This window comes from Macaca mulatta, chromosome X, assembly GCF_049350105.2.
Source record: "Macaca mulatta isolate MMU2019108-1 chromosome X, T2T-MMU8v2.0, whole genome shotgun sequence".
NCBI classification, from domain to species: Eukaryota; Metazoa; Chordata; class Mammalia; order Primates; family Cercopithecidae; genus Macaca; species Macaca mulatta.
Genome location: NC_133426.1, coordinates 141629 through 157299, shown reverse-complemented (window position 1 = coordinate 157299; position 15671 = coordinate 141629). Strand labels below are relative to the sequence as shown.

The 15671-nt window shown below is 47.3% G+C and overlaps 1 protein-coding gene across 14 annotated transcripts in view; it reads right to left on the bottom strand.

Moving 5' to 3' along the window:
* Positions 1–1677: 1677 nt before the first annotated feature.
* The window catches only part of LOC106996100 (endoplasmic reticulum membrane-associated RNA degradation protein-like), a 33144-nt gene continuing 19150 nt past the window's right edge, over positions 1678–15671 (bottom strand). For 2 of the 14 annotated variants that reach the window (XR_013412597.1, XR_013412596.1), the window contains 5 exons: positions 12537–12710; positions 6195–6320; positions 5287–5445; positions 3958–4014; positions 1678–2310 (listed from right to left, as the gene is read on the bottom strand). Coding sequence is in view for 8 of the 14 variants with exons in the window: in XM_077987978.1 (XP_077844104.1) it covers positions 2306–2310; positions 3958–4014; positions 5291–5505; positions 6195–6320; positions 12537–12631 (498 nt within the window). In the remaining 6 variants the exon portion in view is untranslated. Of the gene's footprint in view, positions 2311–3957; positions 4015–5286; positions 5506–6194; positions 6321–6904; positions 7037–12536; positions 12711–15671 lie in introns of those variants that run through there. The other 12 variants (XR_013412598.1, XR_013412600.1, XM_077987982.1 and 9 more) reach the window with 9 other exon arrangements.

The window sequence follows — 15671 nt, the reverse complement described above, 5'->3', positions numbered from 1 at the left end:
TGGAAAAATCAGCTGGGTGCGATGGCACACTCCTGTGGTCCCACCTTCTCCGGAGGATGAGGTGGGAAGATCACGAGCTTGGGAGGCTGAGGCTGCAGTTAGCTGTGATTGTGCCAGTGTACTGCAGCCTGGGTGACAGAGCAAGACGCTGAAAAAAAAAAAAAAAAAAGGGAAGGAGGGAGGGAGGGAGAGAGGAAGGAAGGAAGTAAACAAATGGCTCAGGCTCAGAGAGCTGTGTGTGGCCCCCAGCTCCCACCCCCACCAAAGGGCCTGCAAACCCACAAGGGGGCAGGTTGTCTTTAGCTGGAACCACAGGGACGGGGGGCCCTGAACTGTAGGGGTTGGGGTTAGGGTTAGGCTTTGAGGTTTGGGGTTATAGAATATAGATGGGTTTGGTCCTGGGAAAATTCCAGGTCTGGGTTTTGTGGTCGGGGGTTGGTCTCCGGTGAGATGCGACAGGTTTACAGGGTTTGTGAGGTACGTACAGATGTGTACGGTGCTGTTGTTGGAATGTGTTCTCCAGATTTCATGTGTTGGCAATTTTGTGTTCTTTTTTTTTTTGAGATGGTGTCTCGCCCTGGCATCTGTCACCCAGGCTGGAGTGCAATAGCGTGATCTCGGCTCACTGCAGCCTCTGCCTCCCAGGTTCAAGCCATTCTCGTACCTCAGCCTCCCAGTGGCTGGCATTGTAGCAGGACAAGCCAGAGACAAAATTCCTCAGACACCAGGTTAAAGAAGGAAGGGCTGTATTCGGCCAGGAGCACTGACAGACTTGCATCTTAAGAGCTGAGCTCCCCAAAAAGGAAATTCCTGGTGCTTTTAAGGGCTTACGACTCTAAGGGGTTCACGTGAAAGCATTGTGATAGCTTAAGCAAGTGCGGGGAACGTGACGGGGGGCTGCATGCATCAGATAACAGACCAGAGAGTTTTACGGTGCTTCCTCATATGATGTCTGGAATTTACAGATAACACAAGTAGGTTAGGTCAGGGGTTAATATTATTATTATTATTTTCAACCACCAGGGCTGGGTGGTGGCCTCATGTTCGTTTAGCTATTTATCTTACTTCTGTATTTTTTTTTAAACGTTTTGCTTTCTCCCTTTTTCCTTGTTTTATAAACTAGGAAAGTGGGGGTGGGGAAGGGCAGGGCAGCAGGAGAACTGGTGGTCTCCTTCCTGAGGATTACAGGCACCAGCCTCATTCCTGGCTATTTATTTATTTTTGTATTTTTAGTGGAGATGGGGTTTCACCATGTTGGCCAGGCTGGTCTTGAACTCCTGACCTCAGGTGATCACCCCCCCTCGGTCTCTCAAAGTGCTGGGATTAAAGGGACGAGCCACCGGGCCTGGCCATGTGTTGGCAACTTAATCCCCAAATTCACGTGCTGATTGGAGATGTGGCCTTTGGGAGATACTTAGGATTACATACGGTCATTAGGGTGGGTCCCCAGTATTGGGACTGGTGGCTTTATGAGACAAGGAAGAGAGACTGGAGTGGACACACACACTGTCGCCCTCCCCTCCCCCGCCATGAGTGGACACGCTCTCTCTCCTCTTCCCCGCCCGCACACTCTCGCCCTCCCCTCCTGTGCCATGAGTGGACACGCCGTCTCGCCCCCACCACCATGTGCCGCCCTCACGGGACTGGGATGCTCTGGTCCTTCCCAGCCGCTAGAACTGGAAGAAATACGTTTGGTTTATGATCTGCTCTGTGGTATTCTGTTACAGCAACAGAAAATGGACTAAGACACATGGTTTATAGGTTTTGGGTTTGGGGTTTTTAGGGTGTGGGTAGGAGTACCAGGCAGGGGTTAGGGAATAGGGTTAGTGTCAGTTTTAGGGTTGGGGGGAGGCAAAAGAGGCCACGGTCAGAATCAGAGCCAAGACTGGCTCAGAGCTTAGTATCCGGAGCCACCTCGTTGTAGCCTCCGTCGCCTCCTCCAATCTCAAACAATTCCACAGCTTCGAAAACCTCAAGTAAGGGCTTCCTGGAACGTGTCCACTGTAACCACCAGGTTTTCCAGTATGTTGTTTACACCCTGTAACCCTGTTACCTAGAACACTTCCCAGCAATCTTTAAGTTCTTCACCAGCACTCTGAGTACATCCAAAAGGCCAAGATGCTTCTTCAGGGGCGAATGTCACTGCTTTTTACAGAAGAACGCAAAAGGCAGGTTTGCAACTCTAAGTCTTTCTGCAAATGATGAAGCGTGTTACCTACTTCACTCGTTGCTGTGATGCATTTTCAGTTCTAGGTTCTCTTGGTTTTTGTTGTTGTTTTTTCTGTGTGAACTCGACATCACTCACTCACTCTGAACGACAGAATAAAAGACATTGGTCATCATATCATATTTGGAAGGACAATCACAGCCATGAGACACAAAGCACTCGCAGCCCTGGGCCCAGGCCCGTGTCACACGCAGCTGTCACGGCCTGAATGGTCCTGAATGGGCCGTGCGCACCGCGGGGCCCCCACGCCAGGAGACCCCAAACTGCACCCGAACAGGCTTAAGCTGAGTGTGGCCTCCATGCCCGGGTTTGCCCTGATGCCCTGAGCCCACGTGGTGTACCGCCAACTCCTCTTTCTCCGCCCCTGACTGGCCCTTGCTTTGCAGACACGCTTGTCTGCGTAGGGCCTGGTCTTCGTTCTGTGGGAAGGACTGACTTGCAGGAGAGGACCGGCAGGAGGAGGAGCAGAGCGGGGCACCCGTCTGCCCTGCCCAGCCCCTCTGGTGGCCTTGGGCACTGCACACTGACTTCGCAAACCCCCGCTCTGCTTCTGGGCTGCAGGCAGGTAACAATGAGGTCTCCAAGCTACTGCCCCGACTGAGCCTCTCAGCCACCCCTCCTGTCCCGTGACGGCCCTTCCCTCTCCAGCCCTGGCCTCCCTGTTGTTCCTCCTGGAGCCAGAGTTGTCGTTGAACATTTGGGTGGGGGTGGCGACCTGCCCAGGAGCATACCCCAGTCAGGTGGGGCAGCCTCAGACACAGCCCCCAGCCCCCTGTTGCCATAGACCCAGTTTCCAGGAGCTCAGGGCACAGGGGCCCGAGAACCCATAGCTGGGAAAACGTCCCTCATGACAGGGCTCAGCTCCGTCCTCAACCTAGAGCCCCACCCTGGGGTTTCTGTGCTGATGGTAACCCAACCACAGATTTTGGGGGTACGACTGCTCACTTTGCCATGATATCTCCTCCCACGTGCCCCCGGCCTGGTGATCAGACTGGTGGAGAGGGGAGGCCTGAGTCCTAGGGGTGGGTGGGCTGCAGGCAGAGCTGGGGCTGGATGGACGGTGAGTGGTGAGATCTCAAGATACAGAAGGGGCTCCTGCCAGGCACTGGGTCAACAGGGACCAGGGCGACACAGACGGGACTCCCTAGCTGAGAAAGACCTTTGTCTACAAAATGTTGGCACCAGGACCTAACAATGAAAACAATAAGATAAATAACAGTACAAAAAGGCAATCAGCAGAGCAGCTCAAGGCACTGGAACAAGGACTTGTGTGACCCAGAGACAGCAGATCTCAAAGATAGAAGATGCAGGTCCCCAAATCCCCACAGGGGAACTGGGTTTCAGACCAGAAACTCACGTAGGGGGCTGTCCTGGGTCCCTAAAGCCCCACATGTGATAGCAGCTTCTGTTACTTAAGCCACACATCCTCCTTCTCTTCCCACAAGATCAGAACTTCCTGGGGGTTGAGGAGCCTCACACCCATCTCAGATTCCCTCTCCCTACTCCTCCCACCCAGGTGTCCTCACAGGACTGGGCTCTGAGCAGAAGGCTGGGTGGGACCCTGGGGGAGGATCCGGAAGGAGGCAGCTCTTCCTGGTCCAGGTGTGGGGCCTGCCTGTGGATGGCTGGAGCCCGTTGTTTTGGGCAGGAGGTGGCTGCAGGGCGGAGGCTGCTGGAGGGAGGGCTGGGGGCAGAACGTCGGAGGCAGGGCCCGAGATGGGCTCACTCACCGGCTGTGGCCATCGTGCTTTGGCGTGTGTGGCTCCTCTGCCTCCTATCTTGAGCTCCTGTTGTGTTGGGTTAGGGTCAGGGTCAGGGTCAGGATCGGGGTTAGGGGTTACGGTCAGGGTCGGGGTCAGGGGTTAAGGGTTAGGGTCGGGGTTAAGGGTCAGGGTCGAAGTTAGGGTCAGGGTCAGGATCGGGGTTAGGGGTTATGGTCAGGGTCGGGGTCAGGGGTTAAGGGTCAGGGTCGGGGTTAGGGTCAGGGTCAGGATCGGGGTTAGGGGTTACGGTCAGGGTCGGGGTTAGGGGTTATGGTCGGGGTCGGGGTCAGGGGTTAAGGGTCGGGGTCGGGGTTAGGGTCAGGGTCGGGGTTAGGGTTGCTAGGGTCAGGATGGGGGTTGGGTTAGGGTTGGGGTCAGGGTCAGGGCCAGGGTCGTGGTCAGAGCCAGGGTCAGGGTCAGGGCCAGGGCCAGGGTCAGGGTCAGGGTCTGGGTCAGGGTTAGGGTTAGGGTTGGGACAGGGCGTCATCCCTTAGCTCACCTGAGACAAACACCTATATGATTGCTTCCTCTGCCCTGTGTAAAATGCAGCTTCACTGAGCCACACTAAGGAGTAAGTCACTATTCCTCTACCCCCACTCACAAGTCAATTGTGTATTCACCGAAAGGCTTATGAAAGACTCAAAACAAGGCCGGGCGCGGTGGCTCACGCTTGTAATCCCAGCACTTTGGGAGGCCGAGGCGGGCGGATCACAAGGTCAGGAGATCGAGACCACGGTGAAACCCCGCCTCTACTAAAAATACAAAAAAATTAGCCGGGCGCGGTGGCGGGCGCCTGTAGTCCCAGCTACTCAGGAGGCTGAGGCCGGAGAGATTGGGTCTCAAAAAAAAAAAAAAAAAAACACTCAAAACAATGCAATCCTTTGTCTCTTGTCCACCTATAACCTGGAAGGCCCCCACCTTTGTGTTTTCCTGCCTTCCCAGATGGAACCAATGTACACCTTACACCTACTGACTGATGTCTTATGTCTCCTTAAAATGTACAAAAATGTATAAAAGCAAGCTGCGCCCCAAGTATCTGGGGCTCATGCTGTCAGGATCTCCTGAGGCTGTCACAGCACGTCCTTAACCCTGGGAAAGTAAACTTTCTAAAAGGATTGAGACCTGTCTCAGATACGTTGGGTTCATACTCTCAGTTGTGAACTCCAAGTATATCAACACCTGTCGATGGGTTCAGTGAGGGGCCTACTGTGTGTGACTTCAGTGGGGACTGGAACTGCATCTGTGACGACTTCCTGCCCCACGGTGCCCCTCCAAAACAGGAAAGTGAGCGCGCACCTACTCCATATACACAGGTAGTTCTGCCGCTGGCGAGACCGCAGCATCCTCTCCACCCACTGCCTGTGTCTCAGCTTCGAGGCAATGGTGACCTGACCAGACACGTGGTGACACTGCTTGCTGATGCTTTGGAGCACAACCAGCACTTCCAGCACAATCCTGGGGCAGAAGAGGGTAGGAAAGGGTGTGCTGCAGAGCTCACGGAGCAGCTGGGGCCACCTGCAAACAGAGCCAGACTTGGAGCAGGCATCATGATCCTCACCTGTACCTCACTCTCCTGTACCTGCAAGGCTGCGGCTTTCTGGGAGCCAGAACTAGCTGCGTATCACTGGTGGGTCTGCAGGGACAACCGTGACATACGGCAAGTGTTAATTAAATACACTGAATTGTGGCAAACAGAATGTGACATTCACAGCCTCATCAGATGTGCCACGCTTGCACAGAGATTGTCAAAACTGATCTCATAATTCCTCTTGGAGTAGTAACAGTGGGATTCTAAGACTACTTTATAAAATCTAAAACAGGCCGGGCGCGGTGGCTCAAGCCTGTAATCCCAGCACTTTGGGAGGCCGAGACGGGCGGATCACGAGGTCAGGAGATCGAGACCATCCTGGCGAACACGGTGAAACCCCGTCTCTACTAAAAATACAAAAAACTAGCCGGGCGAGGCGGCGGGCGCCTGTAGTCCTAGCTACTTGGGAGGCTGAGGCAGGAGAATGGCGTAAACCCGGGGGGCGGAGCTTGCAGTGAGCTGAGATCCGGCCACTGCACTCTAGCCCGGGCGACAAAGCCCGACTCCGTCTAAAAAAAAAAAAAAAAAAAATCTAAAACATAGAAAATGTCTAAGTTTGCTATGCTAATCTGCAGAATCAATGTTTCAACAGTTGTCAGGATGTCCTGGAACTTACGTCTCAGTAGGAAGATGATCCAAGTCCTTTAAAACACAATGATTCTCAGGCACATGGTGACACAGCTCATCCGTCATTTTTGTAATTAAAGAGTGGCTGGCATTTGTTTCAGAATTATCTTCTAATCTGAAAAATAGAAAATATTTAAAGATACATGACAATTAAAATGCCCACATTAGGGCCCATGCACAATAATGGTTAATGGTTCACTGAGCAGCAACCTGACTGTGAATCTTAGTTTCCCCAAATATAAAATGTAAAAAGCCACCATCACGGGACAGTGGAGAAAGAAACGATGCCCTATGCCAAAAGCAAAGTCCAATGATGACTGATGACGAGACGATGAACCACCTGCATATTCCTCCTGCTGAACAAGTATGTCTGCTGTTGTCTACGATTCCAGAATGCATGCCTCCATCCCCACTTCTCTCCTGAGCTTCAGACCCATCTTTCTGCCTACTCAGTAGTTCTCATGGACGCCATTGTCTACCCACAAAACCTGCCCCTCGTTCCATGTTCAGTCTCCACCAGGGCCCCAGGCCAGCTGGAAGATCGCGTTCAGCATCACTTGCAGCTCCTCACAGCCACCAAGGCCCAGAAATTCCTCCTTCCCCTTTTATCTTCCAACAGCCTCGCTAAAGAAGAAATGCTGCTGAAACTAACAGTACCAGACAAGCTTGAGGTCAGCCAGGCCCCAGGATGCCACGTACCTGACTGCTTCCCAAGTGGGTTCTTTGGGGAAAGGCAGCAGAGCCCAAACCCTGATACTCTCCTCACAGCTCAGCACCTGGGATGAAATGTTTTATTGAATTTGTAGATTTCACGGTAACTTCCTAGAAAATCTGTTTTTAGATTGTTATGGATGTTACATCACTCTCTAGAAAATACGTATCTATAAAATTATTACAAATTCTAAACATTTTAAAACCAGAGGGCGGGTGTCAGTTCTTCAGTACAGATGGGGGAAGGCTGGGGAAACCACCAGGGGATTGGTAGGGAGTGAACGTCTGGGGTGGCTATGACCATATTCACAGGTTCTTTCGACACCTGCCATTGAGAGGGAGGACCCCACCAAATCTGCACGAGCTCTGGTGACTGGCCTGGAACCAGCAGAACACAGCAGGTGTGAAGATCCTGCACGTTATGCAAAGCCATGTCAGAGGGGCAGGTGCCTTTCCAGTTCAGGCCGCGCTCGGGGTGCAGCCGCTGTCACCTTGAGACTGTCCCTGCAGGACCCCCATGAGGCCTCTGGCCAACTTCCAGTCTTCTCAGACGCAACATCCACGAAGCCCTGGGGGACCACAGCCGTCCACACCCAGGCCAGGCCACAGGACAGATCCCTCGGCAGATGCTCCCCATTTCTAACCCACTAGCACATGAGCAAGTCAAACGTGGCTGCTGACACCACGGAGCGTGAGTGGTCTCAACAGCAGAAATAACCGAAGCCCAGGATGCTAAGCTGCCTGAATACCTGTGAGATGCCAGGAGGGGGACAGGAAGTGGTAAGGACCCAAATAACCACTGTGGGGCACAGGAGAGGATGGTCTGGAGCCTCAGCAGCTCTGGTTGGAAGACAAAGGCTGCCTTCTTGAAGCTCCTCTTCCTTCCTAAGTCTTCCCTCCTCCCTACCTGCCCACCTCTACCTTCCTAAGGGCTTGCACTTGGAAAGCAAGGCCATCCCCACTGGTAAAGCTGATCTGCGGCGCCAACGGGGAATGGCATCCGACCAGTGCAGCCCGATGCTCTGCCTCCAAGCCACACCTCCAGGAGGCTGTTTTCCCAACTTCACTGCTGACAACCCCCTTCTGACAGTATTTTCCTTAAGGCATTCTCAAGGGGGCCTCCGACTTCTCAAGGCACCATTTCTTTAAAGCGCCTTTGCAAATCTCTCCTGACCCGCTGTGTGTTGATTTTACAGCTTCCTTTTAGAGGTAGTCTCATTTGTGAATTTTCACCTGCACAGCTGTCACGATGCTTATATTCTTGGTGACGGTCTTTTTCATCCCCTTGCACTACCCTTGTATCCTCCCGTATGTAGAACAAAGCACCTTCGCTGATTGCCAAATTGGAACTTCCTGGCAGAAAGGCTTAAAAAATTGTTTGTTTCAGTAAGTTAACAAAAGCTAGTCCGTGTAGGAGAAGAAAAACTGACATTACTCACCACTGACAAATAAAAACTGCTCCCAGCTCTGCGTTACTGCCTACAGCAATAAAAGCCTGGCACGGGATTCAGCAAAAACACTTCCCAGTGCTCATCCATTTAACACTAAAAACCTCAGTGCCATCAGCACTGCATTACTTTCAACAGCGAGACACGGAACTTGAGGCTCAGAAGACTAAGCAACCAGGCCAGGGCCACAGCAAGCACCATGCTGGCTAGAAAGCTGGATCTGCCCAACTCAAAGTCTGACTCAGCAGGCAAACTGCACCCTTCCAGCATCTCTGCAAAAGACAGGTGGTTTCAGAGACGTACACATCCCTCCCAGCACCCTGCATTCGGCATATCTGTTTTTTAGGCTGAAAAACCGGATGGCAGCGAGAACCTTCTTCAAGACTAATCAACAATTCTACTGCTGCTTTTTCCTAGTTTAGAGAAAACAGTGGCTACTATCGTGTTTGGGTAGACTTAGTTTTCTTCTATTGAACTGTAGGCCAATTAGAGTCCCCATTTCTCATTATCTTTCTTCAAATAATTTTTTGCAGCTAGAAAAGCAAACCCTTCACTAAAGTAGGTTTCACATGGCAAGGAAATCACAGCAAATAAAATGATTTTAAATGGAGGCCATTAACAATAATAGATCACAAATGCCACACCCACCCTCTGTGCACAAAACTGGAGATGAATAAGAAAAAAAGGATTCCAAACAATTGGAAATTTAACTAGGAAATAGTTACTTAAACACTAAAAAACAATACAACTAAAGAAAAATCACATAATCATTTAATTGCTAAGCACATACATATTTTTACAAGCATAAAAATTACATTATTTGAAGCTGATATAACCACATAACTTAAAAATCCAAGTCAGTCAACTAAAACCTATGAGAAACAAAGTCAGTGAATTGATAGTTGACAAATTTAAAAATCTGTAACTACCTACAATTCTTTTTTCTTTTTTTTCTTTTTTTTTTTTTGAGACAGAGTCTTACTCTTTTTGCCCAGGCTGGAGTGCACTGGTGCGATCTCAGCTCACTGCAACCTCTGCCTCCCAGGTTCAAGTGATTCTGCAGCTTCAGCCTCCTGAGTAGCTGGGATTACAGGCACCCACCACCACGTCTGGCTATTTTTTTTGTATTTTTATTAGAGACGGGGTTTCACCACGTTTGGCCACACTGGTCTTGAACTCCTGACCTCAGGTGAACCACCTGCCTCGGCCTCCCAAAGTGCTGGGATTACAGGTGTTAGCCACTGCACTCGGCCCGCTACCTACAATTCTTAAAAGCACAAAACAAACAACTAAAGTAGCTAGATGTTAACTACGGAAGAAATGTGCTGGCTTTCCCTTCACTCAGATGTGTGAGAGCCTGGAGTGCACCAGGGAGTGTGCTGGGCGGAACACGGGAGGCACACACATGTGCCTGCACGGGTGATGTCCCCACAGGGCAGACCCACACGCAGCATATGTGTGCCACTGCAGAGCAGCGTATGTAACCCACTGCAGAGTGGCGTATGTGTGCCACTGCAGAGCAGCCTACCTATCCCACTGCAGAGCAGTGTATGTGTGCCACTGCAGAGCAGCATATATATCCCACTGCAGAGCGGCGTATGTGTGCCACTGCAGAGCACCTGGCTTCTGTTCCAAGATGTGAACCCATCTGAGGGCTTCTGAGGAGAGGATGACATGTTGGGGAAGGATCAGTCTGGCTGCTGTGTTATGACAAGGGGAAGGGCTCGCAGAAGTCGGTGGGCAGACCAGTCAGTGCCAGCGACATTCCAGGGAGGGACCAAGGCGGTATGGCCAGGTGGTGGCACAGGAGGGACAGGAAGAAGCAGATGTGGAACATATTTCTTTTTTTTTTTTCTTTTACATTTTTTGAGACGGAGTCTTGCTCTGTCATTCAGGCTGGAAAGCAGTGGCACAATCTCGGTTCACTATAACATCTGCTTTCCGTGTTCAAGCTATTCTCAAGACTACAGGCACCCACCACCATGCCCAGCTAGTTTTTGTATTTTTATTAGAGACAGGGTTTCACCATGTTGGCCAGGCTGGTCTCGAACTTCTGACCTCAGGTGATCCACCTGCCTTGACCTCCCAAAGTTCTGGGATTACAGGCATGAGCCACCGTGCCCGGACTGTGGAACATATTTCTAAAACCTGTTCCAAGGACGTAGTATGAAGAGAGGAGAGGAATCTGAGGCTTCCAACCTGAGCAGCCACCTGGGAGGCTGGAGGTGCCACGTAGATGGAAGGACTTGAGGAATGAAGATAGGGAGACACTGTGTCCCTGAATAAGCTTCAATATTGTGAAAAATGTCAATTATCCCTAACTCAATCCATGAGGTGTTCTTATTTGTTTTTGGGGTTTTATGTTTGTCCAAGTTTACACAGAATAATAACTATTAATTTTTTTTAAAGTAAAGCTAGACTCTGTACCTTACTCTCAAGATGAAATAAATTCCAGTTGGATCCAAAGACGTAAATGGAAAATAAAGAAAAAATAGGTAGGGCACGTTGGCTCATGCCTGTAATCCCAGCACTTTGGGAGGCTGAGGCGGGTGGAACATAAGGTCAGGAGTTCAAGACCAGTCTGACCAACATGATGATACCCCACCTCTATTAAAAATACAAAAAAACTAGCCGGGCGTGGTTGCAGGCACCTGTAATCCCAGCTACTCGGGAGGCTGAGGCAGAGAACTGCTCGAACCCAGGAGGCAGAGGTTGCAGTGAGCTGAGATTGTGCTACTGCACTCCAGCCTGGGTGAGAGAGTGAGACTTTGTCTCAAAAAGAAAAAAAAAAAAAAAAAGAAAAGAAAAAAGAAAAAATAGAAGTACCAGAGAAAATGTATACCTATATTTTTAATTTTGAAAAGCAAAGATTCTTTTCAGAATGACTCCAAATGTGAAGCCAGAGAAAAGAAAAATCAAAACCTATGAACAAATAACAAAGCAATATGTATACAAATAAGGCTAATGAACCAGTGGGAAAAATGAAACTGAAATAAATGGAGAAAATACATTAATAGGCAATTAATGAAATAATGGTAAACATCTAGTAAACATAAAAAAAGAATGAAAATAAAAACATAATCTTGGCTGGATATGATAGCTCGTGCCTGTGGTCCCAGCTACTCGGGAGGCTGAGGCAAGAGGATGGCTTGAGCCCAGGAGGTCGAGGCTATCATCAGCCATGACTGCACCACTGCACTCTAGCCTGGGCGACAGAGCGAGACCCTGTCTCATAAAAAAAAAATAAATAAATAAATAAAAGAAAAGAATTTAAAAAACCTTATTGATATCTTTTGTCTTAGAACTTTACTTTTTAAGAGTATTTACATAAGTGCCCAAATGAACAAAGATGTTCATTTCAGCATAATAATTAGGAATTTTCTACATCAGGAACATTACAACTCATCCATCAATGAAGGACTGCTTAGGTAAATAATAACATATTGATAAAATGGAATATCAAACAGCTGACAAAAAGAATAAGGCAGAACAAAGATGCCCAAAACACACTGTTAATGAAAAATGCTAGCTATGAAACACAACGTACCTTCCTACGAACTCACTTTGGTACACTCATAGCAAAAATGAGCAACACTACCTAATTATTAACAGTAGTTATTTCTGGGAGATGGAATTCTTGAGGGCTGTTACTTTTCACTTTAGTTTTTCTATTTCTAGTAATTTTTCTTTGAACATTTAAACATTTTAAAAATAACTGTCAAATGTATAATCTGAAAAAAGATTAAAATGTCAATAACAAATATTCTAACCTAAATTATTTGCTTTGAAATAATAAAATAATTTGTTTATTGATGATGCAAATATCCTACCCCATCGATACAGCAAACATCTGTAAAAATTTCCTAATATTTGGTTAATCCTGTTTTATAATTTGCTCTTTGATTTTCAATACTTAGCTGCTGTTACATACAAAAGCAAATGTGTTTTTAAGAAACAAGTTAAATTATTTTAGCTAAGATTAATATTGATTGATCTGTGATAGAGAATATAAACTTATGTGTAATCCAGTCACTTTTTTTTTCTGATGGAGGATACCGTAACTCAGATATACTAAAAGATGATTAATAGTTAATTACATTTGAAAAATAAACTATATCCTTTCATAGCTGAATGAGTTAATCTAATTAATGATTTTCTTCACTGTAAATTACCTTAAAAACTGATAGTAGACCTTCATCAACAGATCTGAGTAACAGTACAACAGAAAATGCAAGCAACTGATTAGTTGTTTCTTTTGAAAATTCATGTAAGTTGATCTCCCCGTGGCTTAAATGATCTCTTATGCGGGGACCCTCCTGATGGTTCAGGAAATCCCAGAGAAATTCCTTTCAGAAATTAAACAGAGAAAATGTTTTGTTAGTATCCACAGCAGAGAGCTGTGCCTGGTGTTGCTAACAGAAGGAAAGAGTGAATCCATCAAGTCCTCTGAAGCCCTGGGTGGGACCCTGCTGCGGAGAGCTGTTCTCCTACACCCACGGGACAGAAAAGGGAGCTGGAGAGACTGTGGGGAAGGCAGAGCTGCCCAGGTGGTACTGGAGTCTCATCAAATTCCAGTCTTTCTTGTTTTCACAAGGGGTGCCTCACAATATCGCAGTTGGTTGTACACCCCCGGCAGTACAAAGAATACTATTCTCTTCTCTTCCTTTAGCTCTTGAGAACAATATCACATGGCGGGGGACACGCCGTGCACTATTGGAAGTAATATCATTCTCTCTTATTCTGGATAGTAGGAACAATATCTCAGGCGGGATGGACAACCCCTGTGACATTGAGAGTAATATCATCCTCTCCCAACGAAGATATTAGGAACCATATCACAGGGGGCGTGTACACTTCTTCGATATTGGTAGCGATATCATCCTCTCCTTCCTGGGTATAGGAAACAATGTGACAGGAGGGGTGGACACCCCCCACGTCTTGGGGAGTAATTTCCCTCCCTGGATATTAGGATCCACGGTGGACACACAGTGTGTTTACGATTCTGAGAGTAATATCATCTCCCTGTCTAGATATTACGAACAGTATCAAAGACGGGTGTACAACCTCTGCAATATAGGGAGGAATATCATCCTCTCCCCGCCTGATTATTAGGAACAATATCAAAGGAGTGTTTATGACCCCTGCGATATTGGGAGTAATATCATCCTCTCCCAGGTAGAAATTAGGAACAGCATCACCAGGGGCGTGTACACCCCTGCGATATTGAAGGTCGTATCATCCTCTCCCCTCTTGGATCATGGGAACAACATCCCTGGGGGGTGTACACTTTCTGCGATATTGGGAGTAACATCATCTTCTGTGCCTTGGAATATTCAGGATAATATCACAGGGGGAAGGGGTGTGTACATCTTCTGCAATATTGGGAATATTATCCTCTCTACCCATGCAAATTCGGAAAGATATCACAGAGTGGGTGTTCACCTCCTGCAATATGGGGATTAATACCGTCTTCTCCCCTTCGGGATATCAGGAAGACTATCACACAGGGGTGTACAGTGTCTGCGATACTGGAAGTAATATCAGCCTCTCGGCCTTGAGATATTGAGAAGAATGTCACAGGGTGGATGTACATCCCCTGCCATATTTGGAGTAATATCAACCGCTCCCCTCCATGGGTATTTGGAACAGTATCCCAGGCTGGGTGTACACCTCCTGCTCGACGGGGAGTAATATCATCCTCTCCCTCCCAGGATATTAATTACAATATCACTGGGCGGGTGAACACAGCCTGCAAATTATTATCATCCTCTCCCCCTCCGGATACTAGGAACAATATCGCAGAAGAGCTGTGCCCTCCCTGTGATATTGGGAGCAATATAATACACACTTTCCATGAATATTAGGAGCAGTATCACTGGGTGGCTGTCCATTCATTGCTATGTTTGGAGTCATGTCATACTCTACCCCCGTTTATATTAGGATCAGTGTCATGCGGTGAGTGTACACCTACTGCGATATTAAAACTAAAATCATGCTCTCCGTCCCTGGATATTAGGAACAGCATCACAGGTAGGTGTACACCCCCTGCGGTATTAGGAGTAATAATATAATTAATTATTAAACATCAATGATCGATTTTAATAATTATCAATGATACTATTAATTAATAGGAATCCATTTATTAATTATGGATAATTATTTTAAATATATGATTATGCATACTTAAAATTAATTATTAACATTAATCACATTTAACAATATTATTAGTTCTTAATATTAATTATTATTTTATTACCAGCATCACTTAGTATTGATTTAAGTAACATTATTGCTGATATCATTATTTTATTATTAACAGTGATATTACTATTAATTATTAATACTAATCATTAACATTTTTAACCAGTATTAATTTTTACTATCTTTATTGTGATTATTAACATCGATGATTACTCTTAATTTTTCTTATATTTATTAATATTAATAATTAATAGACTTGTTCCTGATATCCAGTGGGGAGAGGATATTACTCCCAATATCGAAGAAAGTATACACCCCTCTATGATGTTATTCCTAATAGCCAGGGGGTAGAGGATGACATTATTGAAACTATCGCAGTGGGTGTACAACCCTTCGGTCATCTCGTTCCTTATATCCTGAGTGGGAGAGGATGATAGGACTCCAAATATTGCAGAGGGCATAGTCCTCCCCCGTGATATTGTCCCTAACATCCAAAGGTGGAAAGGATGACATTTCTTCCAATTTCACAGGGGGTGTACACCACCCCTGTGATATGGTTCCTAATATCCAGGAGGCGAGAGGATGATATTAGTTTCAATATTGCAGGAGGTGTACACTCTCTAGTGATATTGTTCTTAATATCCAGGGACGGAGAGGACTATATCACTCCCAATAGAGCAGGGGGTGTACACCCCTTCTGTGACATTGTTCCTAATAGCCAGCGGGGGAGAGGAAGATATTACCCCCAATATCACAAGGGGGTGTATACCTTATATCCTGGAAGGGAGACGATGATACTAGTGGCAATATCGTAGGGGGTGTACACACCCACTGTGATATTGTTCCGAATATCCAGAGAAAGAGAAAATGATATGACTCCCAATATCACAGGAGGTGTACATCCTCCTGTGATATTGTTTCTTATATTCAGGGGGAGAGGATGATATTACTCTCAATATCACAGGGGTTGTACACACCTCCTGCGGTATTGTTCTTAGTATCCCGAAGGGGAGAGCATAATATTACTCTCAATATGGCAGGGGGTGTACACCTCCTTTGTAATATTGTTCTGAATATCCATGATGGGAGAGGATGATATGACTCCC